Source organism: Babylonia areolata, chromosome 8 (assembly GCF_041734735.1).
Source record: "Babylonia areolata isolate BAREFJ2019XMU chromosome 8, ASM4173473v1, whole genome shotgun sequence".
Lineage (NCBI taxonomy): Eukaryota > Metazoa > Mollusca > Gastropoda > Neogastropoda > Buccinidae > Babylonia > Babylonia areolata.
This window is the reverse complement of record NC_134883.1, coordinates 39346612-39374002: the sequence shown is the minus strand read 5'-3', so window position 1 is coordinate 39374002 and position 27391 is coordinate 39346612. Positions and strand designations below refer to the sequence as shown.

At 39.0% G+C, this 27391-nt stretch overlaps 1 protein-coding gene across 5 annotated transcripts; it reads right to left on the bottom strand.

The window, feature by feature from the left end:
• Nucleotides 1–769: 769 nt before the first annotated feature.
• LOC143284795 (uncharacterized) lies at nucleotides 770–27391 on the bottom strand. 5 transcript variants are annotated; one of them, XM_076591820.1, is made up of 6 exons: nucleotides 27176–27391; nucleotides 25801–25957; nucleotides 25072–25261; nucleotides 19716–19837; nucleotides 11537–11707; nucleotides 770–8249 (listed from the first exon to the last, which is right to left on the bottom strand). In XM_076591820.1, exon 6 carries the CDS (start codon nucleotides 6228–6230, stop codon nucleotides 5313–5315), a length of 918 nt encoding a protein of 305 aa, XP_076447935.1. In that variant the 5' UTR covers nucleotides 6231–8249; nucleotides 11537–11707; nucleotides 19716–19837; nucleotides 25072–25261; nucleotides 25801–25957; nucleotides 27176–27391; the 3' UTR covers nucleotides 770–5312. The 5 variants fall into 5 exon arrangements, with proteins under 5 accessions (XP_076447935.1, XP_076447937.1, XP_076447938.1 ...); XM_076591819.1 differs by having other exon boundaries at nucleotides 5989–8249; nucleotides 19716–21897; XM_076591822.1 differs by lacking the exon at nucleotides 19716–19837.

The following is a 27391-nucleotide window of genomic DNA, read 5'->3' as shown; positions in this document are numbered from 1 at the left end:
AGAAATGGAACATGACTTACAAGCTGCAAAAAGGTTCTGTGCTCTTCCACCATCTCTAGTTATCCTTTCTTATTTTTTCCCCACAGACTCAAAAGTTTGCTGCCTTTTGTGAATAAAAGGAAGGAACAATAAGGAGTAAAAGAGCATGCACAGAATGAAATCACAGGCATTTTAAAATACAGACGATGGGCTACCTGCCTGAGTCAGAGAGTGAACCATGCGTGTCTTGAATACGAAGCTTAACCTTCAAGGTAAACTCTACGCGCAGGTCCCAACCAGGTCAAAGGTAACTTGCATTGAGACAAAATAAATTTAGTCTCGGGTAATATTACCTTTGTCTTGGAAACCTTTTGTGCAATATAACATATAACAGTCAAAATCTACTGAAATTCAGTTGCATGTTAATGTTGTTTTATACATGCACACAAATTGCTGGTAGAATAAGTTCCTGAATTTATAATGCTAAAATAGGACTTTACCATGTTTGTGTATCATGTATATATTAGTGAGTGTGTCTGTGAATTTTGGACAAAAGAAAATGATTTTCTGATCATATTGCTCTCTCTCTCTCTCAATATCAAAATGTTTTATTTCTTTTTCTTTTTCATTTTTTATTATTCCAGAATAACTTGAATCATAATTGATTTTGTTAAATCAGTTCAGTCAACAGGCTGTTTAACAATAAATCAAAATAAATTCAAATCAGATAAGAATTCCAGTCTGTATATATATATATATATATATATATATATATATATATCAGTATCAGTGTTCATGCATGCATGATGTTTAAGTTGTAATCACCACATTGGAAACTGTCTTTCTGCTGTGTATGAATTTCTCCCTCTCTCTCTTTCTGTGTGCGTGTGTGTGTGTGTAATTACACAGTATCAAATTCCATAGGTGAATGACCCTTCTTCAAGTTCTTGGAAACAAGTGCACACTGAGGCTAGTTTTAACAGACAATATAAGATTCATGCTAGAAAAATATTAGTCACTGTCTTTTGGGAAATCAGACCAATCCTATTTAGCATGGCAGTCATACATGCCCTTGATTATGGTTAAACGTCCCATAAAACTTTTTTTTTTTTTTAATCAGGGTTCAGCATAGGAAGGTGGGACCCAGTCTTCTTCTTTTGCCATTGTAACCTTCCTAAGCCAACTCAGATACCTAGGTGGAGTGAGGAAAATAGGAATAAAGTGCCTTGTCCAAAGATAACACTAGGCCGAAACAGGGGATTTAACCCAGACCGCTGAATCAGAAGTGCAATGCCTTACCAATTCTGCTGTGGTGCCTCCAATTTACTTAAGTAATCAGTTGATAATTAGGGAGGGGGTACAGAATGGGATCTTCACCATCCTTGCAATGCAATGTGTAGTGACAGGTGTCATTTACAAGCTAATAAGTGCACCATGGAATATGACTGCCATATTCAGCAAGTTCCAGCCAGTTTGAAACAAAAACTATCATTTTTGGCTTGTGACTCCAATTCTGCATTATGCTAAACAGCACACATTAGTAAATGATTATGTGAGCATAGTGCATATGCGTGAGTGTATGTGCATGTATGTATGTGAATCTGAAAAGAAATTACTACATATAAATGTATAAAACAAACAGGAAACAGCTGGAGCACAAATGTCAGGATCGCAAATGGTCCAGGAGTCTTTGGAAGGAGAAAACATACAAGAAATGGAAGCACTGAATCATCTTTCACTTTTGTTCCAAAGGTGAAACCCTTGCTGCCATGTAGAGCCAAATATAGTGAATCAAAACTTCTGGGAATATTACAAGAAGCATTCTTTATAGTTTAGACATGAATTGCTTTGTGATCACAACCAAAAAGCTGAAGCACATGGTGGGAAATTTTTATTGCTTATTATTTTGTCTCATGGGAAATGGGTATGTTGAGCACAAATATGTTTCTAAATTGTGCTTTTTTACATTATTTGACAGATGTTGTTACATTTGTTCAGTTTTTAATCATCTATTTTTCTTTGGGTATGTGAAGACTTCCTGTATCATCATCCTCCCTACACCCCCCTTGCCCCCTGAAAAAAAAAGACAAGAAAAAGCTCCAGCTCCAAAACAGTATTTCCCATAAGGTTCACGTGTGCAGATTTTTGTTTGGAAAGATTCAGGGCTAGCAAACATAACTTTTCTTTCCCAGTTCAGAACTATGATAAAAATATAAAAACACATTTTATACACAAAGAAACACATGATAAATTGGATCATTGCTTTAAATCATTCCCCTTTCATGCCCACTTACCTTCAGTGTACCCTTTCTCTTTCTTCCCATCTCCTCTTTAATAGGTTTCTTTCCCTAAACTTGTTTTCCACCTCCTCTTTCTTCCATGTCTACATTCTCTCTTTTCACACATACAGTCTTGTAACATTTCACAGCATAACATCTCAGAACAGAAATTACAGAAGTTCAGTCAAATCATATATACAGTCCAGCTGATTTCAGGAGTCATCCACAAGTTTATGAATCTCTTTCCACACATGGATTACACAGTCTTGCAACATTTCACAGCATTATATCTCAGAACATAAATTTCAGAAGTTCAGTCAAATCAGATACAGTTCAGCTGATCTCAGGTGTCATCCATAAGTTTGTGAATCTCTTTCCACACCTCAACAAATAGTCAAGAGTGGCAACTCTCTCCATTCACAAGGTACACAACTTCATGTCAGTGCTGCTTACGCTACCGATTCAGCTAGCACACAGGTAAATAAAAGGTACATTGGAACAAACCCAGACACTTCCTCTAAAAAGGAAGCACCTGGCCTGTACTTATACCAATCATTTGACATGTGCACACAGCAGCAAAGACAGAAGAAATGTGCAAACACATATTAGATTTTATTCAAGACTGGCATAGCCTCTTTAATCCTGAACAAGCCACACAGAACACATGGACAATACAGAACAAACACATGGTTGCCTCGGTGGTTTTTCAACTGGAAATTAACAAATAATGAGGCCAGGAGATGAAATGATCAACAAATAGTAAACTCTCTCCATTCACAAGGTTCACAACTTCAAGTCAGTGCTGCTTACGCCACCGATTCAGCTAGCACACATGTAAATGAAAGGTACATTGGAACAAACCAAGACACTTCCTCTAAAAAAGAAGTGCCGGGCCGTGTTGTCCATGTACCAATGTACCTTTTATTTACCTGTGTGCTAGCTGAATCAGCACTGACTTGAAGTTGTGTACCTTGTGAATGGAGAGAGCTGCCACTCTTTACTATAAAAAAATATCTTCTGGGTTATGAGCAAAAGACAGAACTGAGGTGTAATACAATGTTTCATATAAGAGTGAAAGATACATCTGATTGCCAATTCATACTGTGTATGATATGTAAAATGCACACACATTCTGTCTCATCTACATTGTCTCATCTATTCACCCCCCAGAATACGAAGTATGGCTGCCTACATGGTGGGGTATAAACGGTCATACATGTAAAAGCCCACTTGTGTACATACGAGTGAGCATGGGAGTTGCAGCCCACGAACGAAGAAGTCTCATCTGTTTATCTGTCTGTCCATCCTTTGTTCACACATCCAGCTGTTGAGCCATCTACTTAGTAACATTTAATTTTAAGGAATAATCTTCATGTAGAGGGCAGATCATGTTTTCCTGAAGACTCCATAAACTGAGATGTATAGGTCCATAGCTGCATTATTCCAGCAGACTTGGTTCAGGACTGTCTTTTTCAGTTGGTCCATCCAGCTGCCTTCGCATGTTCATCAAATCTACTGTGCATCTTCTCCATGTCTGCTCATTTTCTTTTCCCTTAAGGGTATCACTTAAATGTTTTCTGATAATGTAGGTTTGAGCAGATGTGGCCATCCAGCTCCATTTTCTTTCACAATACAATACAATACACAACCTTTATTATGTATACTTTAGTACAGAGATTTTCTTTTTGGCAGCAGCACGTGTCCAACATAAAAAGAAAACATACAAACAAATAAAACAAATGAAAAAATAAAAGATAACTTGAATGGCACCAAATGGAAATAGCTATACACAAATGTACAGATTATTGAAATTCTCATGCCCCTTCATTTCAGTCAGCCAAGCCGCATTGCACATCTTCCTACGTCACACACACACACACACACACACACACACTACGCACACACACACACACACACGCATATATACACAAACTACCTTTCTCTCTCCCTCTCCCTCTCCCTCTCTCCCTTTCACAACATAAGCATCTACTAAAATCATAGTACATTTGAAAATAAAATCTCATCATGCTAAATACAAAGCCAAAAAGCAGCACTTCGCAGTTCACAAAAATTAAGAGGAATCACAGTAAAACAACTTTAATTCATTCATACAAATCAAAAGCTCTAATACTACTTCTTCCCCCACCCCAACCACCTATCCTACACACCCCCCTCCTATGGAAAAATACCTACAGGCCTAAGCTTATTCGCCCCTCACCCCCACCACACCCCACTCCCACAGACCTTCTTTCCTTCAAAATAATTCACATAAAATTCAATATTAAAAAACAAAACAAACTGGTCCAAACTTACAAAGCACCACCTGAGTCTGCTCATAAATATAACGTCCCTTCATAATTGCACCACAAATTTCAAAGTTTTAAACATATCACAACACAAGTACATAAATCTTTAAATGAATAAATAAGCAAATAAAAGACTAAAAGGAAAAATCACATACACACACACTCATATAGATACACATGTTCACACACACACACACAAACACACACCACAAATTTCAAGGTTTTAAACGTATCACAAGTACATAAATGAATAAATAAGTAAATTAAAATAAATAAATGAATAAATAAATAAAAAGTAAAAGCACACACACACTCACTCATGTACATATGTTCTCACACACACACACACACACACACACAGTCAAAGTTCCACCACAATTTTCAAAGTTTTAAACATATCATAAGTACATAAATGAATAGATAAGTAAGTTCAAATAGATAAATAAAAAGTAAGAGCACACAGACACTCTCACACACACACTCGAACACATGTTCACACACACACACACACACACCAGTCAAAATGCCACAATTTGCAAGGTTTTAAACATAGAAGTACATAAATGAATAGATAAGTTAAAATAAATGAATAAAAAGTGTAAGCAAACACAAACACACATACATACTCTCATGTAATACATGTTTACACACACACACACACACACACACACACACACTGTCAAGTCAGTGGATAGAAGGGGGTGGGGGTCAGTCCCCATCACTTGTTCAGCCACTTGTGCAGAGCATCCTATAAATAATTGCCGAGTCTTATTGCAGTTGGTTCAAACGAGTTATAGAACCTGTTGGTCCTGGTCCTCACACTCTGCATTCTTGCCGAGGCCTGGTGCCCCAGCTCCTCAGAGAGCGGGTGCGACTTGTCATGGATTGCCCACAAGCGTCTTACAGCCTTGGTCTCAAACAGTGTCTGGAGGTCAGCAACTGGAGCACCGATCAATCTGCTGGCTGTCTTGGGGATCCTCACCAGCCTGGCCTTGTCATGCTCCTTCATCGCACCAAAGATGCACAGGCTGTTGGTCAGGATGGATTCCACTGTGGTCCTGTAAAAGAGCTCCAGGAGCTTAGGGCACACGTAGAATGCCTTCAGCTTCTTCATGAAGAAGAGGCGCTGGTTCCCCCGCTTCAGCAAGGCAGTAGCCTGCTCACCCAGGATAACACCCAGGTACTGGGAGACAGTGTCGACCACTTCCTCGATAACAAGTGGATGCGGCTTCGACAGATCTCTACAGAAGTCCATGACCATCTCCTTTGTCTTGCCGACATTCAGCTGCAACAAGTTCTCATCGCACCACCCCACCAGCCGTTCAGCTGCACTCCAGTAGGAGGTCTCATCAGATGAGATGAAGCCAGTGAGGGAGGTGTCGTCTGAGAACTTGACCTGTGTGGTGCTGGCAGAGGCACACTGACAGTCTGCCAATAGTGCCATGTACATGGGGAACAGGGCAGGAGACATCACGCAGCCCTGGGGAGCACCGGTGTTGGTCTGGAGGAACGTGGATCTGGTGGTCTGATCCTTACGCACAGTGATTTCCTTGGGACTTTGGTCCATTCTTTCATGCAGGTTGTCATTTGACACTGTTTCTGGCCACCTACTGTCTACATTTGATTTCCTTGGGACTTTGGTCCATTCTTTCACACAGGTTGTCATTTGACATTGTTTCTGGCCACCTACTGCCTAAATTGTGTCCCGGACATATGATAATGAAGATACAGAGTTTTGTCAGTATTTGACTTTGTTAGTCTCATAGTCTGTGATCCATACAGAAGGACAGACTTACAATTTACTGTTCAATGATTATGGTCTGCATGTCGTGTCACAAGTCATTGTGTTATTCACACATTCTTTCATCTGCATTGTCTTAAACCTTTCAGGCACATATCTGGCCAAGACCTTGCTGGGGAAAGATAGAGCATTATGCTTCTTGAGTGGTTGGTAATTTTACAAAGTATCCTTGTCTCCATTCTCCAGGCACTGTTTTGTGCAAAAGTGGTTGTAGCATTTCATTTGATGTTTGTTGAATGCCTTAAAGTAACATCTGCACATGCTGCTTTGCCACTCTTCAAGGATTTGATAACCTTAGCAATATCAACTGGTGTTCACTTCCAAAGGCTGGGCTAATGATGGTTCTAAATGGGAACTCTGGTTCAATTTGGGCTTATCTTGTTCTTTGATCAGCCTCACCAGAAATGCTTCTCCCATTTTGACTTTCACTGGTTGAGCTGGATTACTGATTTAGCCAGACAGAGTCCTTTTTACCTCAAACAGTCTTTTCATGTTTCTGTTTCCTGCAGCTTCTTCCACCTCTGAAGTCAGGTCATGATTTAACTTTCTTCTGTCTGCTTTTACTCATACATCAGAGGGCTTTTACATGTATGAGTGTTTTTACCCCTGTCATGTTGACAGTCTCACTCCGTTTTTGGGGGTAATGTTCTTGTTTCCATAACCCACCAAATGTTGACATAGATTAGGGGATCTTTGATGTGTGTATTTGATCTTCTGCATGTGCATTCGCATGAAGGGGGTTCTGGCACTAGCAGGTTTGCACATCAGTTGACCTGGGAAATAGGAAAAATCTCCACTCTACACACCATGTGCCGTGACAGATTCAAACCCAGGACTCTAAGATTGAAAGTCCATCACTTTAACCACTCAGCTGATGTGCACATTGGTTAAAAACGAACAAAAACAATCTTGAAAAAGAACTCAATTCACTCAGTTTGTGATATACAGAGAACACACAATATGAACTGTTCATATGGATCTGTGTCTACCACAAACACATAAAAATATTGTTTTCATTTCTTTTTTGTTGTTGTTACAAAAATATGTTGGTGATGCTGCCTTTTTCATTTGGAAGTCCTTGCATGCCTCCATAGTAAGGTGGATAATATGTCACTCTCACTCACTCCATTTAAGTCTGAATGCCCCTCTCTCTCTGTGAGTTGCATCAGTATACAGATATGTCAATGGTTACTGGTAGTGAGGACAAGTATTTTTTAATGTAAAAAGTCCATGAAGAAGCTGCATTCCAGCAAAAATCTGCAAAACAGACATTAAAAAATATACTGTCATGCCCTTTGTTTTACTTGCATCATCAGGGTTCACTCATTAAGCCTGGTACAGTATATATATATATATTTAAATAACTTTTTTTTCCTTTTTTTTCTGGCACTGCTGGTTGTATGTTCCACAAAGCATATTTTCTTTAAGTACCATTTAGTTCCCCATGGATAAATATTTATCCCTTGTTTCTGCCCCCTGTAGGCCATGTCATATGCTTCCAGTTCCACCATTTCATTTTACAACAAATTTTGGTAGGGATAATAGTTGTCCCATAAGATAAAGTGTTACCTTAGATTATTGGACTGTGACAATTAAGTGGTCAGTTTCAGTTCAGAAGGTTTTAATCAAGAATATAATTTCTGGGGGGTGAAGAAGAAAAAAGAACATCTCGGAACACTTTCAGTGACATAGAAATGGAAATAAGGCCTGATTTGTACACAACCAGGTCATTATTTGAAACAGTTGAAAAGGTTAGTTTTCTTGTGCTTTGTTTGAAAGCAAATTTTGTCCACAGTCTGATGTCATAGGGCGTTGAGTCCCAGAGAGTTGGTGCATGACATCCATCATTCCTTTTTCCTGTTCTTTTGATGTTGGTGTCTGTATCTGAAACATAGCACAGACTGCTAAAAGCCCTGAATATTCGTGGCACATTCATATATATATATATATATATATAAAATCTGTACATATGAATGTGCCTTCACATTAACTTGCATTAAGTCCTGAAATGTATAAACACTATGACATCTCCAAATCATTTTATAACTAGAAATACAATGGTAACAATGAAAAGGTTTGCTCATACACGTGACGATAATTTCCGCAACAAACAAGTCGTCATGTTTGATAACTGACATCATTCCCCCCTTTAGTGCGATTAAATATGATTTATGCCCCCATATTTTTGTATCATTGTTTAATTACCAGGTTCAGTAACAGTGTTTAAAAATGTCTTGGGGAACAGTAATATAATCTGCTATTACATCTTGTTTTATTGTCAACACTGAACCAAAGAACTTTATACGAGCATATATTATATCATAAAACCACCTCCACAACCACATACCACCATCCCATCGAATGACAATGGAAATAAGATTTCCATTAAAATGATCATTTGGTTCCAGTCTTCCTGTAAAATCATCCTGTCCCCAAAAGTTTTGCTCTGTGTCAAATAACCTGCACCCACACAGGCTGAAAGATGTGACGATATTCAAAATCAAAGTCTAATTTGTTCATCAGTTTAGTAGCCTTCAATTTGTCAACTCTTTTACTCGTCAACAATTTTACTTATTCATTACATTCTGTAATGACAATGGGGACAAAAGATGGCATGTATACAAGTATATCATTCAGTCTGCTGAACATGTTTTTCCCTCCGGATATTTCTGTTTTAGATTGACTGATAGGTTAAACTTCAAAATATGTTTTTGTCAAAGTGAGTGACCAGAAATGGGCCATGCATTTTAATCTGTCCCATATTCATACCCTCTCAATGGCATTACTCTCCCATGCTGTGCATTCTGGATATTCCACATGCACACAGAGCACATAACCGTTTGGATCAGCTGGCTCTTTCAGTATGGAAACAATTCAAAATGGTTACAAGTTTTGGCAGGTGATACCTTATGTTTTTATTTATCAGATCAAATGACCACATGGATGTAATGTTCAGGTGAAGAAATCTGAGAGGGTGTTTTTTTTGTTGTTGTTGTTGTTCTTCTTCTTCTCCAAGTATTTGTTTTTGCTTTAAAGGACTTTAACTACATGTTTTCTTACCCATATTTTATAACAATGTGCCATCTTAAATTAGTGCTAAAATTCTTCAAAAGTGCTGTCTGCAACTTCTGCTCATAGAGTTTAAGGTTGAATTCGTCATGGGAAGTTGTAACCCATTAATACCCTCTTGTTTTGGTTGCATTCAAACACTGCCACACTTGGTTTGGCTTCTAGTGCTAGGGCTGGAGGCGGATGTGGTTTCCTTCACGGAGCCATAACCAAGAGACCCAACTGCTGTGTTTGCTGTGTGGTGTGTCCCGTGTCTGGGGAGAATTCGGATCCTGAAGTTGGCTTCAGAGCCTCGCCATTGATAGAGGCTACCCTGCCGATGACCTTCTTAAGCCTCTCTGTGTTGGCCTTGGTGCTGCTCTGGTAGCACAGCTGGTTGAAGATTATCACATTCTGGATAGTGGACTGGTAGAAGAGGTGAAGGATCCGGGGGCTGACCTAAAACTGTCTCAGCTTCCTCAGGAAGAAGCATCTCTGATCAGCTTTCTTGCAGACAGCATCGACATTGGGGGACCAGTCAAGCCGGTCATCGATTAGGGTGTCCAGATACTTGTAGTGATCAACCATCTCCAAAAGCTTGCCCCTGATATAGGTTGACATTGGGCTTGAACTCCCTGAAGTGGATAGTGAGTTCTTTCATTTTCTGCACATTCAGTTCCTCGTAGCTGCAGTCGCACCAATCGACCTGCTTCTCCATGGCATGCCTGTACGCTGCCTCCTCACTCCTCAAGACCAGTCCAGACAGTGAAGTGTCATCTGCAAACTTGGCCAACAGAGTGGAGTCATCCTTGCTATGACAGTCGGTGATGTAGTGTGTGAAAAGAACTGGCGACAGTACACAGCCCTGTGGAGCTCCAGTGTTGTTGGTAGTGTGTCTGACAGGGCTCATCCAATGCAAACTACCTGCATTCCCTGTGTGAGGAAGCTGAAAATTAACTGATAACAGGGTAGAAGTTCATGTCCGACAGCTTGTTGACAAGGTGGTGGGTTTGGATGGTGTTAAAACAATGCTAAAATCAAGGGTGTGGCCTAACCAAGTCCATTTCCTTTTCTTGATTTTCTTGCTGATGGGGATCTGGTTGGTTCTTTCCTACAGGTTGGCATCTGATTTTCTTTTTGGCCACCTCATGCCCAGAAGGACAGGCTCCAGATGTGTGTGTTCAATCTCCTCTTGTTGGAGAGGGCTGTGGAGTTCTATAAAGACTACATGGTGTTGAATGCATGCCTTGCCTTGATGCGATTTCTGATGCCTTCATCTGAGCATTGTGTTTGTGTACTCTCATACCTAGGTAGATAATAAACTACACACACACACACACACACACACACACACACACATTTTGACAGTCTTATCTGTACACAGGATCCACAGAATATGCGCATGTTTTAAACGAGAATTTCAAATGTCCCATGAACTTGTTAACTTGTTGCCTGCCTTGGGACATGAGACTTGTGTCCCTTTTGTTGCATGGTAATACACCTGCAGGACATAACTCTCATGTCCAGTTTTCATCAGCAATTCACAATTGATATTTAAAGGAAAAGGACCTACTTTATTTCCCGGTCTTCTAGAATGTTTGTGGATTGTTTACATCCCTTAGACTTATACAGTCTATAGTGTATGACTCAAAGGCAGGGGGAAATTCCAAAGTCAGTCAGGCACCCCACCAGCGATAGAAGGGGTGGTATCTGTTGGCTGGGTGCGAACACACAGCCAGGTGGCGAGTTTCTTTTTCATTAAGCTCTAGAGTAATACTGGGCCACAGGCACCCAACAAATTTGACTGAGAATCCTGGAATTAATTGCTCTGCAGAGAATCTTTAACCACTTTATTTCATGGAAATTTTCTTTGACTCGATTTAAAACAATAAAAACAGTTATACAACGGAATTGTAATGACTTTTATCATCTCTTTAAAATATGTGTATTAACAATAATGCAAAATTTCAAGGAGATATATTTGTATTTGAGGAAGTAGTGCACATATTTTTGCACTTTGGTGAAAACCCCAAGTTTTTCCTCAGCACACAGGAATGACAAAATTGTTAAAATGTCCAGCAAGCAAGTAGTTAAAAATTCAGGTCAAGTGAATCTTCACTGACCTGGATGAGCAGCTGAAAATGTCTCGAAGCCTGGCCAAGATCAGTGATGGCAGGTTTCTGCGTCTTCGTAGTCTGCTGCTAACACTTCCATTTTCATCTTGTGATTCTCTGTCAGAAGAAATCCCTGGGTTTTCTGTAGCATCAGTGACTTGATCGTTTCTTGTGCGGTTTCTTGAAAAGACAATAGTTCACAATTGGAACATTCAGCTTGTGTGAAAAATGTCTGTATCTTCAAACCTCTCTCTCTCTCTCCAGTAAAGCTTTAACCATAACCATGTTTTTCAAATGTTTAAATAATGCTGGTAGTTGTATGGTTGCTAAATGTTATTCTGGCAAAGCAAAACAACACTCAGAATGGCTTGATGATGAATGTAAAAAAGCAAAGAAAAATACCAGAAGAAAATAAAACATTTTTCAAAAATCAAGGGATGGGGGCGATAGAGAAGATTATGTTCAAGCAAGAAGGTTATATAAACATTTGAAAAAAATGAAGAAATGTGATTTTCATACAGATAAGCCTGCTTTTCTCAGCTCAAATTCATTAGATCCAAAAATATTTTGGCAAGAAATAAGTATGGGATGTGGAAAAAATAACAAAAAACTTAGCAACAATATAATGACTGATGAATGGTATGAACATTTTAAGAATTTTCTTGGAAATAATACTGATGAATTCAGTCATGAGCTTCCTGCGTTTGATAAGGTTGAAGAGCCAGAGCGCATCTTAAATACAGTTATTTCAGAAGAGGAAGTGAAACTTGCCATTAAAAAGCTAAAAACAGGCAAAGCAAGTGATCTTGATGGTGTAAGTGCAGAAATGTTGAAATTTGATGGGGAGGAAATTATTTCCTTCTTAACAAAACTATATAATACTATATTTAATATGGGTGAGTATCCTCAGGAATGGGTAAAAGCTATTGTGAAACCAATTCATAAAAAAGGTGATATAGAAGATGTAGATAATTTCAGAGGGGTGTCCCTCCTTAGTATCATGTCCAAATGTGACACAACTGTGTTGAATTCAAGGTTATATTTATGGCTAGAAGATAATAGGCTAATCTCTGAATGTCAAGCTGCTTTTCTGTTTTCAAAAACATCACTCTACTATAGATCACATTTCTACTCTCTATGCTATAGTCCAGAATGGTCTAAACAAAAAAGCTAAAAAAACAAAACTGTGTGTTGCTTTTGTGGATTTTAAGAAAGCATTTGACTGTTCGACATGATGGACTGTTAGAATGTATAAAAATTGTTTTTTTTTAAACAGTGGAATAAATCTAAAATCACTTCAGGCTATGTATGATTCTTTAATGTCATGTGTAAGGATAAACTATCAGCTCTAAGATTATTTTGCCTGTCCTGCTGGTGTTCATCAAGTATATGTATTAAGCCCCACCTTATTTTCTGTTTTTATAAACCAGTTAGCAGATCATGTATCAAGAAATGGAAAGCGTGGTATTCAAATGCTTCCCAGAATTATGAAATTGTTCATATTACTTTTTTCCGACGATGTTGTTTTGCTCTCATCCACTCCTTCAGGTTTGCAAACACAGTTAAACTGTCTAAAGGTTTGCTGTGAAAGCATGAAACTTATTGTGAATAAAAACAAAACAAAAATTATGTTTTTTCGCAAAGGCAGATTCTTGGGTAAAAGAGAAAAAGTTTTATGAAGGTGCACCACTCAAAGTTGTGATATTGTTGTCTTGGTTTTAGTTTCACCTCCAAAATCAGTCTTAAACGGGGCACTAATCATTTGGTAACAAAAGGCATGAAAGCACTATTAAGCCTAAACAGAGCCTTTCGAAAATATACAGATATGTCACCCAATACCTTCTTGAAGATTTTTTATATGAAAATAAAGCCAGTATTACTTTACTTTTCTGAAAATCCCTTAGACAAAAAGGAAAGAACTGCTGGGTTACATAAATAAGAGAAATTTTATGTCAAACTGGTTTTTTGATATTGTGTGGCTACAACAAGGGATTGGGGATGTTAAATTGTTCCTAAATATATTCAAACAACGTCTGGTCGACATATCTATTCAGGAATGGTCTGCGGCTATTCGAGATAGAGACATATTCACATTATCAATCATTTAAGGTTGTCTGTGAGAGAGAAAAGTACATAATGAATGCTGGTATATACTGCTTTAGAGTTGCTCTCTCTCAGATCAGATCTGGTGTACTTCCTCTCAATAATAATATTCATCGTTATGGCAATTCGAACCAGAAAAGATGCTGCCCCTTTTGTATATCAAAAACCCAAAATGAATTGCATTTTCTGTTTGAATGCCCAGTGTGTGCAGATTTAAGAATAAAATTTCTAAAAGATTCAAAGGTTACCATTGGCATATTGCTCCAAGCCAACTATGACCCACATAGGCGTAATATGTTTCAATATATATTTCAAGGTATCAAGAAAAGATCTCATGATCAATGGTGGTTACTGAACAGGTGTCTTCTACATTAAGATCATACCTAACATGTGTTAGTGATGTTGGTGAATGTGTAAGATTAAAATGACACAATAAACATGATGTTAAAATGCTAAGAGTTGTCAAATGTACATGATAAACATGTTTATTATTATTATTATTATCAACGTGTGTGTGTGTGTGATCATTAAAGAAGTTTGTCAACCCTTGAATTTTTGCCGGCTGAACGACAATCAGTGATAACCAAAACATCCCCTTCAACTTTTTATCAGCTTGTCTGATTCTGTTGAGATATGCCAGCACGCGAGTTCATATTATAACAATGTTCTTACTACTGATATATAGTCACAATCATAATGAAATTTTACACAAGTATTTCAGGTGAGAACTTTACAACTTCAAAGGCTAGATATTAGATGCTTTATACTTTGCCAAACAATAAAGCAAAGAGTCATAAACAAGTTATTGCACATTATTTTTCATTACCTAACTTGGGATAACTTTTTGGTGATTTTTTTAATAACCTTCACAAATGGGTCATCTGTGGAGAAAAAAAAAAAGTCTGGGAGAAAACACACTGGACTAAGTTAAGTAAACTGAACTTAAGGGGATCGATATCACCCATATGTCCAAACCTGCAAGTGCCTGAACCCTCTTCCCACTTATTCAAAAAATTTAATGCAGAAGATGAAATATGCTTGTTAGAGATTGAGTTCAATGGGTTTAACCCATTTCTGGGAACTCAGAAATACCCAGCATGCACCAGACAGAACAAGCCAACAAGTGTTAATTGTGTAATAAAAAGAATAGGTGAATGATGATTTTTATTGTCACACATCTGTGGTTGTGTCAGTACATGAGAGGGCAAATGAAATGATCTAATTATGTATTGAAATTGATGGATAATACTGCCTCTTAATCAAGTTAATGTTTATTTCTAACAGACTGCTGGGATTTGCATATCAGGCACAAACATTTCACAGCTAGCTCCATAAAGATCTTGTTCCGTGATGTCCCCCCAGACACCCCTTTCAGTTCCTGAAGGAAGTCAGTGCATTTGATTGATTTAAATTTTATTTAAATTTTACATGGACTGAAACATTTGTGGGTGGGGTGATCTTTTTACACTGTTTTCAATGTTCTAAATGACTTAAGACATGAGTAAACTGGTCTTTATAATGTTTTAATTGCCCTTTTGAAATGTTGTGTTCTGTTTGACTGCTTTTAACTCACTCAGTACAGCCAGTCCTATCTTCTCCTCTACACATACCCCTCGGATGTCCAGTGGGTGTCTGAATGACCCAACCTTTAGCTCCCGTCGTCAGAATTGTGGTTTTCTTTGTCAACATTTACCTCTTCAGTATAAGAGCCTTCCGATTGCAATATTTTGATGATGGTAATTGGGGTGAAACGCTGTTAACGTCGTCTCTTTCGCCGTTCGTATGGAGAGAGTTAAGAACTGACAGGTATTCAGCCCTGAAAAGGCCCCTCTGTGGTTGGCTGGGCTGAAGTGAACATGATTTGATTTGATGGATAATTCTGAGTCTGACTTTGATCTAAAGTCACAAAATGAATAAGTTTTTTTAATGTGTCCTTTATAATCAAACACCATTTGATTGACCTGGCGCAGAACAGTTGAAGGATAACTTAAGAACCTGAAGAACAGCTTAGGTAATGTTCAGGGACTGGCCCAAAGCACACAGAGTGGCAGTTCTTCTTTGTTGCCCTTCACGTCAAAGGGCATCACAGTTCGGTACCATTCAGAGACTGACCCAAAGCAGACAGAGTGGCAGTTCTTCTTTGCTGCCCTACATGTCAAAGGGCATCACAGTTCAGGTACCATTCAGAGACTGACCCAAAGCACACAGAGTGGCAGTTCTTCTTTGCTGCCCTACATGTCAAAGGGCATCACAGTTCAGGTACCATTCAGAGACTGACCCAAAGCAGACAGAGTGGCAGTTCTTCTTTGCTGCCCTACATGTCAAAGGGCATCACAGTTCGGTACCATTCAGAGACTGACCCAAAGCAGACAGAGTGGCAGTTCTTCTTTGCTGCCCTACATGTCAAAGGGCATCACAGTTCGGTACCATTCAGAGACTGACCCAAAGCAGACAGAGTGGCAGTTCTTCTTTGCTGCCCTACATGTCAAAGGGCATCACAGTTCGGTACCATTCAGAGACTGACCCAAAGCAGACAGAGTGGCAGTTCTTCTTTGCTGCCCTACATGTCAAAGGGCATCACAGTTCGGTACCATTCAGAGACTGACCCAAAGCAGACAGAGTGGCAGTTCTTCTTTGCTGCCCTACATGTCAAAGGGCATCACAGTTCGGTACCATTCAGAGACTGACCCAAAGCAGACAGAGTGGCAGTTCTTCTTTGCTGCCCTACATGTCAAAGGGCATCACAGTTCGGTACCATTCAGAGACTGACCCAAAGCAGACAGAGTGGCAGTTCTTCTTTGCTGCCCTACACGTCAAAGGGCATCACAGTTCGGTACCATTCAGAGACTGACCCAAAGCACACAGAGTGGCAGTTCTTCTTTGCTGCCCTACATGTCAAAGGGCATCACAGTTCGGTACCATTCAGAGACTGACCCAAAGCACACAGAGTGGCAGTTCTTCTTTGTTGCCCTTCATGTCAAAGGGCATCACAGTTCAGTACCATTCAGAGACTGACCCAAAGCACACAGAGTGGCAGTTCTTCTTTGCTGCCCTACATGTCAAAGGGCATCACAGTTCGGTACCATTCAGAGACTGACCCAAAGCACACAGAGTGGCAGTTCTTCTTTGCTGCCCTACATGTCAAAGGGCATCACAGTTCGGTACCATTCAGAGACTGACCCAAAGCACACAGAGTGGCAGTTCCTTGCTGCCTGACATGTCAGAGGGCAAAATGGACAGTGAGTGACTGAGTGAATGTGGAATCTGACAATAAAATTCCAAGAAGTAAAAACTTATCACCACATGTATTACAGCTGAGATAGGGTCTCCAGCGCCAAGCATGCGCTCACTGACAGGTAACATTTTGTGAAATTTGAGAAAAGAAGTCATAAGATTTCTTTTCAATTTGAACTTTGGTTCCACATTATAACATTCCTCTCCTAGTCTCCACACCCTCTGAAATCATGTGTATATATATATATATATATATATATATATATATATATATATATATATATATATATAACTTTGATAAAACTTCACCTGCAGTGGTAACTTAATTATTTTTGTTGTTTAAAAAAAAAATCCTTTCACTTGGGGGGTAACAATCCCAAACTCGTAACATTATTTTGTTTTCAATTTGTACATCTTACCAATTCATCTCAGCTGAAGCTCTATGCTACCGTATGAGAAGGTCAAAGTCACATAATTTGGTTTTGACTGGTATCCTGGAACCTGTCTCAAGTGACTTAAATTTCTGTTGCATCTCAGTTAATTGTTGATCCTTCACTGAATGAATGTCAAGGTCACAAAGGTGAAACTCTCTTTATACTTGCAAATTGTGTAACATTTTATCCCTTCCTGCACTAACAGCAAACACATACACATAGCAGTACACACACCACATTCATGTAAGTGCAGACTGACATCGCTACCGTTTGATCTCAATTACTTCATTCTGGAATACATCCTCACTCGCTCGCTCTCTCCCTCTCTCTCTCTGTCTGTCTCGAATGTTCCTTAAAGCTGGACAGCAAAGAACACAGTGTATCTCATTTTCTTGTGATTCTTTACATAATGGACAGGTCAGATCACTGTCGTTACATGTTCTGTATCTATAGTAATGGACCGCAAATTCTGTAATACCTAATCTAAATCTTGTCGTCATATATTTTAAATGTCTATCCATATTCAACACTAAGTAAGGTTTCAGATCAGACACACTGCAAAAATTCTTATAGAAACTAAATCTTTCACTATTCTGAATATGATCAGACCACTTCTGCCATCTACAATCAATCAGAAGTTGTCGAAACACACCGATAAATGCCTGGATGCTACCAACACCTTGGTTTAACCAAACAAATCCAAATCCATATTCAAACAAACAATGGCAAATCTTGGTTACCCAGTTCACTCTGCCTCTAGCATCTAAATCATATAGCATATCATAAGCTTTGCGGGGTATTCTGTTATGTTCCATTTGTAGTAATCTCAACCAATAATGTATACACCTGACTGCAGAAACTAGATATAACGGGTATCGATTCGATTCACCATATACTAAGTCATTTGGCGTTTGTCTGTCTACTCCTAAAAATCTCTTTAATGCAAAAGTGTGGACTGATTCACAGTGAACAGCAGCTTTGTCTAGACCCCATAATTCAGAGCTGTGTTGCACAACAGGCTGCACTTGTGTGTCAAATAAATTGATAAATAAATCAAAGGAAACATTATTGAGCATATGCAACTTTTTCATAATACAGATCAATGCATTTTTGGCTCTGCTTGCTAGATCTTTGCATGCCCCAACGAAACTCAAGCATGCAGAGAAAAATATGCCCAGATAAATGTAAACATTGACGACTGGCATCAAACTACCACCATACACCCACCTTTCTCTGCTGCTCAAATAGCCACCCTTACGAAATACTATGATATTACTTTTCAACATATTAACTTTTAATTGGAGTGAAACTGCTGCATGGTGAAGGTTGTTCAACTGTGTTTGTAAACCCATAACAGTTTCTGACATCAGAATAACATCATCAGCTAACAAAAGTATGAATAATTCAAAGGAATCAATCGGAAACAAAGCCCCGTGTCTTCCATTATTAATTACTTGGATTGCTAATTCATTAATGATTAAAGAAAACAAAATCGGACTGCAGGCATCCCCCTGTCTAACCCCAGCTATACAGTTAATGAATTCAGTCAGTTTAGCACCACAGCGAACTCTAGATCTTACTACATTATACATGCTTTTTACACATTTGTAAAGTTTACCTCTTATACCATTCCTAAGTAAAACTGGCCACAGAAGATTACGATTAACAGAATCAAATGCCTTTTCGAAATCAATGAAAGCAACATACAACATACGATTAAACGAAAACTGTTTCTGTACTAATGCAAGCAATATAAACATGTGGTCTACAGTAGAGTATCCTTTTTTAAAACCGGCTTGGTGGTCACCTGTGATGTCATTTTCATCCACCCATTCTTGCAATCTCTTATTGATAATCATACCATATAATTTACCACTTATGTCACTTAGGGAAATACCTCTATTCAGTCTAAATAGTTTAAACAGCCTAAATATTATAGTAAACCTACGTTGTTTAAATTGAACTTATTGATGTCATCTACTTCCCCTGAAGTTGTTCGCAAATTTTCACTATTTTTATACAAAGCTTTCAAATTCAGAGAAATGGCTACTTCGTGAAAACACTGTTTGTATTCTTTTGTTTGTTTGTTTTTTTCTTTTATTGTTCTATACATTGAACTGTAATGCAGGTATATTTTTGTTTGACTGTTTATTGATGCTCACAGTGTCGTGATGTATTGTTTGTAAAATAATGTTCACATTCCCCTTCATAAGGGGCCTAGGCCTATACATGAATAAACCATCTTGAATCTTGAATCTCTGTGTCTGTCTCTTTGTGCATGCACGATAGTGTGGGCACATGTAAACTTTCTTGTGTGTGTGTGTGAGAGAGAGAGAGAGGGGGGGGGGGGGGGAAGGGGGATGAGATAGAAAAGCTTAACTTGTTAAAGAAGTGACAGGTATGTTTGACATACTCACTGGGAATCTGGCATTTTAGTATGTCGTGTTGGCCTGTCTGTTGTTTCTTTTCCTTCATTTGACCTGGAACCTTGATCCACTTCATCTTCTTGTGCTTCCCTTGGTTCCATCAGAGGCGCTGTCTCAGACACAGAATTAGCTTCTGAGAACTCTTCAGATCCAGGATCCATTGGGAGACTGCTTGCTGGGCACTCCTGAGGACTTGCTATGGTGCCAGAAAAGGCACCTGGGTCATGTTGCAATGTACAGTCATCAGAATAATCATTTGATGCCTGTTGGGGAATGTTGGTTGTGGATGGAGTTTTTCTTAAAGTCTCATCCTCATCATCATCATTACCACTGTCTTCATTTGGGGATATTAAAGGACTGAAATCTCGAAGATTCTGGGTCACTGGAGCCACTGCTGCTGTTGGTTTAATGCTGGGGCCAGACTGCCTGGCACGAGGCAGACTGTTGGAACCCTGTGGAGGTGTGTTAGCTGTGTGCAAAGTGTTTCTTGGAGCTTGACCATTGTCATCATTGATGCTGTTTTGAAGATTTGGGACCATTGGGCCCAATGCTGCAGTTGCTTTGTTTTCCCTGGTAGCTTGAAGATTGTGGTTTGTTCCACAGATTGCTGCTGGATTGTTGGCAGTGTGTTCTTGGTCAGATGATGATGACATCCCTGTATCACTGAAGTGCCGGTCAACATGTGAAATGCTTTGGTGTAGCTCCCCATCACTGATTCTGTGTATATGTTTTGGGACATATTTTTTGTTCTGACTTCCTCCCGACTTGATTTGACAATGGCCGCCATTTCTTCCAGAATGTTCACTTTCTGAGGATGTGCAGATAACCACCCGATTTCTGGAATTATTTCGATTTGATGGTTCTGTTGATTTCTTGGAGAAATGATCAATATCCTCCTTACTAAGGTGTCCACTGGATGACGTTTCAGTGGAAACATTCTGCTGGCTTTGTCTTTTTGTGGACAATACTTTGTGTGTGTCATCAGAATGACTTGGGTTCTCAAAGGGTTCTGCGTCTGATGATTCATTTATGTCTCCAGCAGTTCCTTCCAAAGGGTGGGCTGACTGTTTCATGACTGACTTTAAAAGTTCCAGCTGACACCATTGGCCTTGGTTATTTGTAGTTTCCAAATCATGTGAATGATGTTTTGAACTGATGGCACTTGGCATGGCAGTTTCTTTCTCTGTGGTTTTCATTTGAGTGGAATGTTCTGTACTGACACCATCAGACTGTGTATGGCAAGCTGTAGTTTGGATGTTTCTCTTTACTCTTACACAATCTGTGTACATGGCATCAGTGTCACAACTGTCCTCAGTACTGCTACTAACATCTCCTTTATGCCCTGAACTTGAAGACTTAAAAGCACTGGATGCTTCTTCTGATGATTCTGTGATCGGTGGTTTTTCATGATTCCTTGAAGCACATAACCCAGGTTTTGTGGGAGATGTTGAACTGTGATGAGATTTGGTGCTCAAATCTGAGCTCGACTGTGTTGTCCTGCCAACTGAGGAAGTTCTTCGTTTTCCTCTGTATGCTGCATAGGCTTGGGAAAGAGATGAGAAATGATTTTTCTTGTTTTTCTTTCCATCTGGTTTCTGTGGATTATGCTTTTCGTTGCATTTCTGCCGGAGCCTGTCAAATTGAATCTGTTGATCGAAAGTGGTACCCATCAGGAGATTTCTCATTTTGTCCTTGAATTTTGGACAGGTTGGTCTATACAGAACTTTCTGAGTTAGTTCTGTTTTCTTACATTTCATTGATGTTTCATCAAAGAACAGTTTAACAACATCAAACTCATGAGGAGCACTCGAAATTGTTGCATTGTGGATGATCTTCATTCCAATACTCTTACTGCGTTCATCCTTCAGATAATTGTCAGTGCAGAGTAGGATGAACACTTTTGTCATCTCACCTTCACATACTTCTTCTAGTGATTCAACTTCAGTTTTATTTGTGACATCAGGAAGTAATGCAATCCTGACATGGACCTGTTTTCTTCTGTAAACTAGAGTCATTTTTTCAAACTGTGCCTTTATTTCATGTGCAAGGTCAGCATCCTGTTCGCAGTACTGCAGAACTGCATGAAAGATTCTTTTTCTACAGTCTTTTGAACAAGAGCCATGATATATATGTGGACTCAAAGATGTCTGTTGATCAGGAACATGCTGAAAATCTGAAACAGAGAGAGACAGAAAACACACGGAATAAGTGACACAGTGAAAAGTGTTGAAGCATTCAATGGTTCCCATTAAGACTAAGAGTGGATGGGTTTTCCTTTATTTGTTGAAGAAGTTCATTCAGTGCTGGGAAATGAAATGTGGAGCAAGGATAAGTATCCTCGAAGAGACTTTCATGAATTATTTTCAGTCTCCAGTTTCCAGCCACTCTCTGAAACCCAAGAAGACTTAAAATTTGGTCCAAAATATTTTATTAAAAAAACTGGACTGTACACATTTTTGTTTTGTTTTTGTAGTTGTTTTTTTTAGATCTTTGTTCATATTGCCCTCTTTGGAGTCAGCAGGACTATAAACAACATAATTTCATTTGTTTTGGGTTTTTTCAATCTTTATCTCAAAATGTTACAAATTTATTATTTGGAATAGTTCAACTTTACCCCCAAATGAAACATTCATTGTTTTATTGACACTATTCTCACCCAGTAAAATGTATCTGTAGTGCAATAAATTTACAACATCATAACTGGTCAGAATACCAGCTAACCAAGTTCCCATGTACTGACAAAGCAAAAGTGTTGCTAAAAACACACACACAAAAACAGTTATTTAATTTTGATTTTATAATTTTGTTTGAATATATATATATTTGTATTTGTATTTCTTTTAACACAACTGATTTCTCTGTGTGAAATTCGGGCTGCTCTCCCCAGGGAGAGTGCGTGGCCATACTACAGCGCCACCCATTTTTTTGCATTTTTTCCTGTGTGCAGTTTTATTTGTTTTTCCTATTGAAGTGGATTTTTCTACAGAATTTTGCCAGGAACAACCCTTTTGTTGCTGTGGGTTCTTTTACGTGCGCTAAGCGCATGCTGCACACGGGGCCTTGGTTTATCTTCTCATTTAAATGACTAGCGTCCAGACCACCACTCAAGGTCTAGTGGAGGGGGAGAAAATATCGGCGGCTGTGCCATGATTCGAACCAGCACGCTCAGATTCTCTCGCTTCCTAGGCGGACGCGTTACCTCTAGACCATCACTCCACTTCAACACTTTTCACTGTGTCACTTATTCCATGTGTTTTCTGTCTCTCTCTGTTTCAGATTTTCAGCATGCTCCTGATCAACAGACAACTGGTAGCATGTATCCCACAATCCAGCGATGGCTCCAGCTCTGTGAAGACAAAATACAGCATTGGGCAGAGGAGAAGGGTTTTACTTTTTTGTCCATCAAAACACAGTCTCTCCATTTTCATAACACTCGACAGTTCTGCCTCAATCCAGAAATCCGTCTGGTTATCCCAGTGGTTAAGGAAGCGTCATTTTTTACCAGAAGCTCCGTTTCCTCAGTCAGTCAAACAGTTGAAAACTTCTGCCAAAAAGTTCTGAACATCCTCCGAGTCATAGCACACGCAGACTGGGGCACTGACAAAGCATTACTGCACCTCTACAGAGCCCTGACCTGGTCCAAACTGGACTATGGGTGTGTAGCTATCTGCGCAGCATATAATCTTCTTTAAAACTGCTGGACCCAATTCACCATCAAGGGCTTTATCTCCGCTTAGACGCATTCCACACCACCCCTGTGCATAGTTTGTACACAGAGGCAGGGGAACCACCTGTTTCCAACCGCAGACTGAAACTATCCCTTAACTATTGTTTGAAACTTTTCTCTGAACCACTAAACCCTGCCTACGGCAGTGCTTCTAACAACCCTTTCAAAGAGAAATTTTACAACTAAAACTGCATTCCTCCCCTGGGACTCCATATCCACCCAAACATGGAAAATGCTGAACTGGATTCCCTGACAGCCCACTGTGGACCTTCAAAGCACCTGAGGTCAGATTCGATCTGGCCTCACATCGAATAGACTCCCCAGTTCTTTGGCCAATAAAAGCTACTTTTCTTAACTCTGCCACTAATTTCCCTCGTTTCACAAAATATTCACTAATGGTTCCAAGTTTGACAATGGTGTTGCTGTGTCTGCATTCAGTCCTGCCTTTCCTGACCAGCCCTCAGTGAACATCATTCTGTCTGACAGCTCAGTACATACAGCAGAACTGACTTCACTGATTCTGGCACTGAAAATGGTTTTACAAGCTTAACGCAAGCATTTTATGATTTTATCATTTTATGATTCTGTCAGCTCTGGAGGTGATTGCCTGCAGAAATCTGACAGCCTGGAACTACTGAAATTATTGAAAAAATGTGCACTTTTAACAACCAAAGGGTTTGACATCATTTTAGCCTTGGTTCCTGGCTATGTTAGCATTTGAGGAAATGAGATGGCAGACAAGCTGGCCAAGAACATATGTTCCATACAAAGACATGAAGCAGAAAGTGAACACTTACATTAAAGATCTGTGGCATAAAGAGTGGAACACCCAGACCAACAAGCTGTTCTAATTTGTCCAGACTTCAATGAGATCCTCCCACCAGCTGTGAAGAACTATAAAGAGGAGTCTGTGTTAAGCAGATTGTGCATGGGACACCCTTTTCTCACCCACTCTTACTTGTCAAAAGGGTAGGAGGCCCCTCAAAGTAATCCCTGTGACAAGCTCTTCATTGTAAAACACATGCTCATTGACTGCTGGGACCTGCATGGCATTAGACACAGACATTACATGGCAGTTTCTCTGAAAACTTTTTTTGTGATGTCCCTTCATGGGTGCTTGGACTTCTTGAAAGAAGTGAACATTTTTAATCAGATCTGAATGTTTTATACTCTGGCCGTCTGGGAGATTTTTTTTAACTTTTTGAGTGAAAAGATTAAAATGGTGATTAATTTTTATTGTACTCTTTTTTTGCCCTTGGCTTGAAGTAGATGCTAACATGGTGACAGCCTTGAGATGGTCTTAATGGTCAGCGAGGCTCAAAGCACCATAATTTGATACAGAGCAAGGCGGACTTGACTGGGCATCTTTTCACTGTGTTGCTGAAAAAATCTGGCCAAAAGAGGAAACTGACTTTTTTTATAGTGACATTTTTTACCATATCACAAAAACAACAACAATAATAATGATAATAATCATAATGATGATAATAATCATATTAACAATAGTGCCTAATCACATTCCCCAAGTGTCTAAACAATAGCGTTTAATATGGGAGGGTAATCATTTCATGCAACCATCCAGCAACTTGCCATTAAGAAAGTGATCCTCACAACACTTACCACTGCTTTGGGGACTTGCATCACACCTATTCACAGTCGATGTTGATTGGCCATAACTGGGGTTTGCAACAACTAGTCCTTCCTGGTCTCCTTTGCATCCACTTTCTGGGGACTGCGGAGGTGGAGATTTCATTTCCGCAACTGCATCAACTAAAAGTTGATTCGCCATTCTTTATGGCAGGGATGAATCCTTGGGAAAAAAATTAAAATCTCCAATAAAGAAATCAACACATGATTCTGAAAGACTCTGCATACACTGCTAGATAACTACTTTCCAATCCTGAGATACATTGTCATGCCACAAGGGAAGTAACTTTTTGTTTTTATAAGCAGAAATCTTGTATTGTCTGTAGCTTTATGAAGAAAATTGACTGATTAATTTGGCATGCCCTTTACATTTTTCTTTACTTTTATCCATTGTATGTATGCATGTATATCCGTGTACCAGTTCACATGGACTGATGATGTTACTAATCATAATTTGGCATGCCTGTTTTTGGACTTTTCCCCACTATATCAGTGTATGCATGTATATATTTCATTATATATGTACCCTTTTATTTGGTTTGATGATGTTCCTATTCCTTTGCTACTTCATCAAACAGATTTTCCCATCAAGTGAAACAATTTTTTGCATTTGCTCTCATTCTTGGGTCATTGAAATTCACTCTCACACACACACACACACACACACACACACACACACACACACACACATGATCAGTTTACATGCGTAATGTTGATGATGGGTGCAGTGGTCAGACGGTCAGATCACTGGATTCTCGCCTTAGTTTCATGAGTTCAGTCCTGTCACACCTGGTGAGTTGAGGGTGGAGATTTTTCCCATCTCCAAGGTCAGCATAATCATGTGCAGACCTGCTAGTGCCTGAAACAAGAACATACCCTGCATGTGCACCCCTGAAAATGAAGTATAACCGCCTGCATGACAGAGTAAATAAACAAACAAGAGAGGCAAGGCCTTCAAGACTAACTTGTGATACACATTTTGAAAATAAATGAATACATAAATAAATATATAAATGAAAATTTTAATCATTAAAATGTGTTCTGTATTTGTTATTATAAAGCCTTTGTTTACGCCAAAAAAAAGCAAATTCAAACCAAGCATGTTCAGGTGGAAAGAAATTCTGTCCCAGCACTATTGCAGATCTACCTATGACGTTCAAAAATTAACATTTAAGCATGATTTTTTCTAGGATGATAAATCGATTACAGTATTCACAGTGATTAGGCTGTTTTAATCATGTTATTTTGGTATATCTCCCTAAAGGCAACATTGCCATCGCCTTAAGCACGCTGCAACATTTAGCCGTTTTCTCTGAATCTAGACAGATGTTCAATAGGTTTTTATAAACTCACCAGGAAACTACAACATGATCGATTTAGTTTCTCTTTTATGTTCATTCTAGTTAATTTAGTATACACTATAAAATATTCATATCTAGTAAACACATTGATAATGTAGTTTGTGTCACTGTATGTGTTCTGTCCAGAATTTGTATTTCTTTTCTTTTAATTGCGAACAAGTAGTAAAAAAAAAAAAAAAAAATCTGCACAGACCAGCCTAGACAAGGCTGACCGAAACTCAGTGAAACGGTCGATTCAATTTTTCTTTCATGTTCATTCTAGTTGATTAAGTGTCCACATTAGAATATTCATATGCAGTAAACACATTGATGGTGTATTCAGTTTCACTGTATGTGCTCTATCCAGTAAGTAACCATATCCATAAATCCAAGTCAAGTTTGGTATTCATGATAAATATTTTCTAAGTGTTGATAGTGGTCATCATGTGAAGTAGAATCAAGCTGGTTCAATCAAAAAGATTTTTGATTTTTTACAACTTTTACTGCTGCATCTGTATGTCAGGCTTATGGGATGTCAATCAAACAGTTTGTAAAAAAAAAATATATATATACAAAATCAAAAACCATTGAACATATACTTTGATAGATGTTCAAATGATTCATCATTTAGGCCTAGAAGTATTGACACTGGTCCAATAATTTGTAAGATATCACTGTCTACAAATATGCATAGTATTATATATAATATAAGCACAGTCTCACTCTTGCATTCTTACTTTTGATTCACTGCAACTCGGGACACAACAGCAAAGTTGTTCAGCACTTGGCTCACTTCTGTCCACACATGCCACACTCTGATTGTAGAGAAGCCGCACTAGCCTATTGCCCTAAGTCTAGACTGCATCACAAGAATCATTCACATGCTTCCATGAAGCAGTTCTCGCTTGACCATTATAGACACTAACAACCCCAGTGTGATAAATAATACTTCC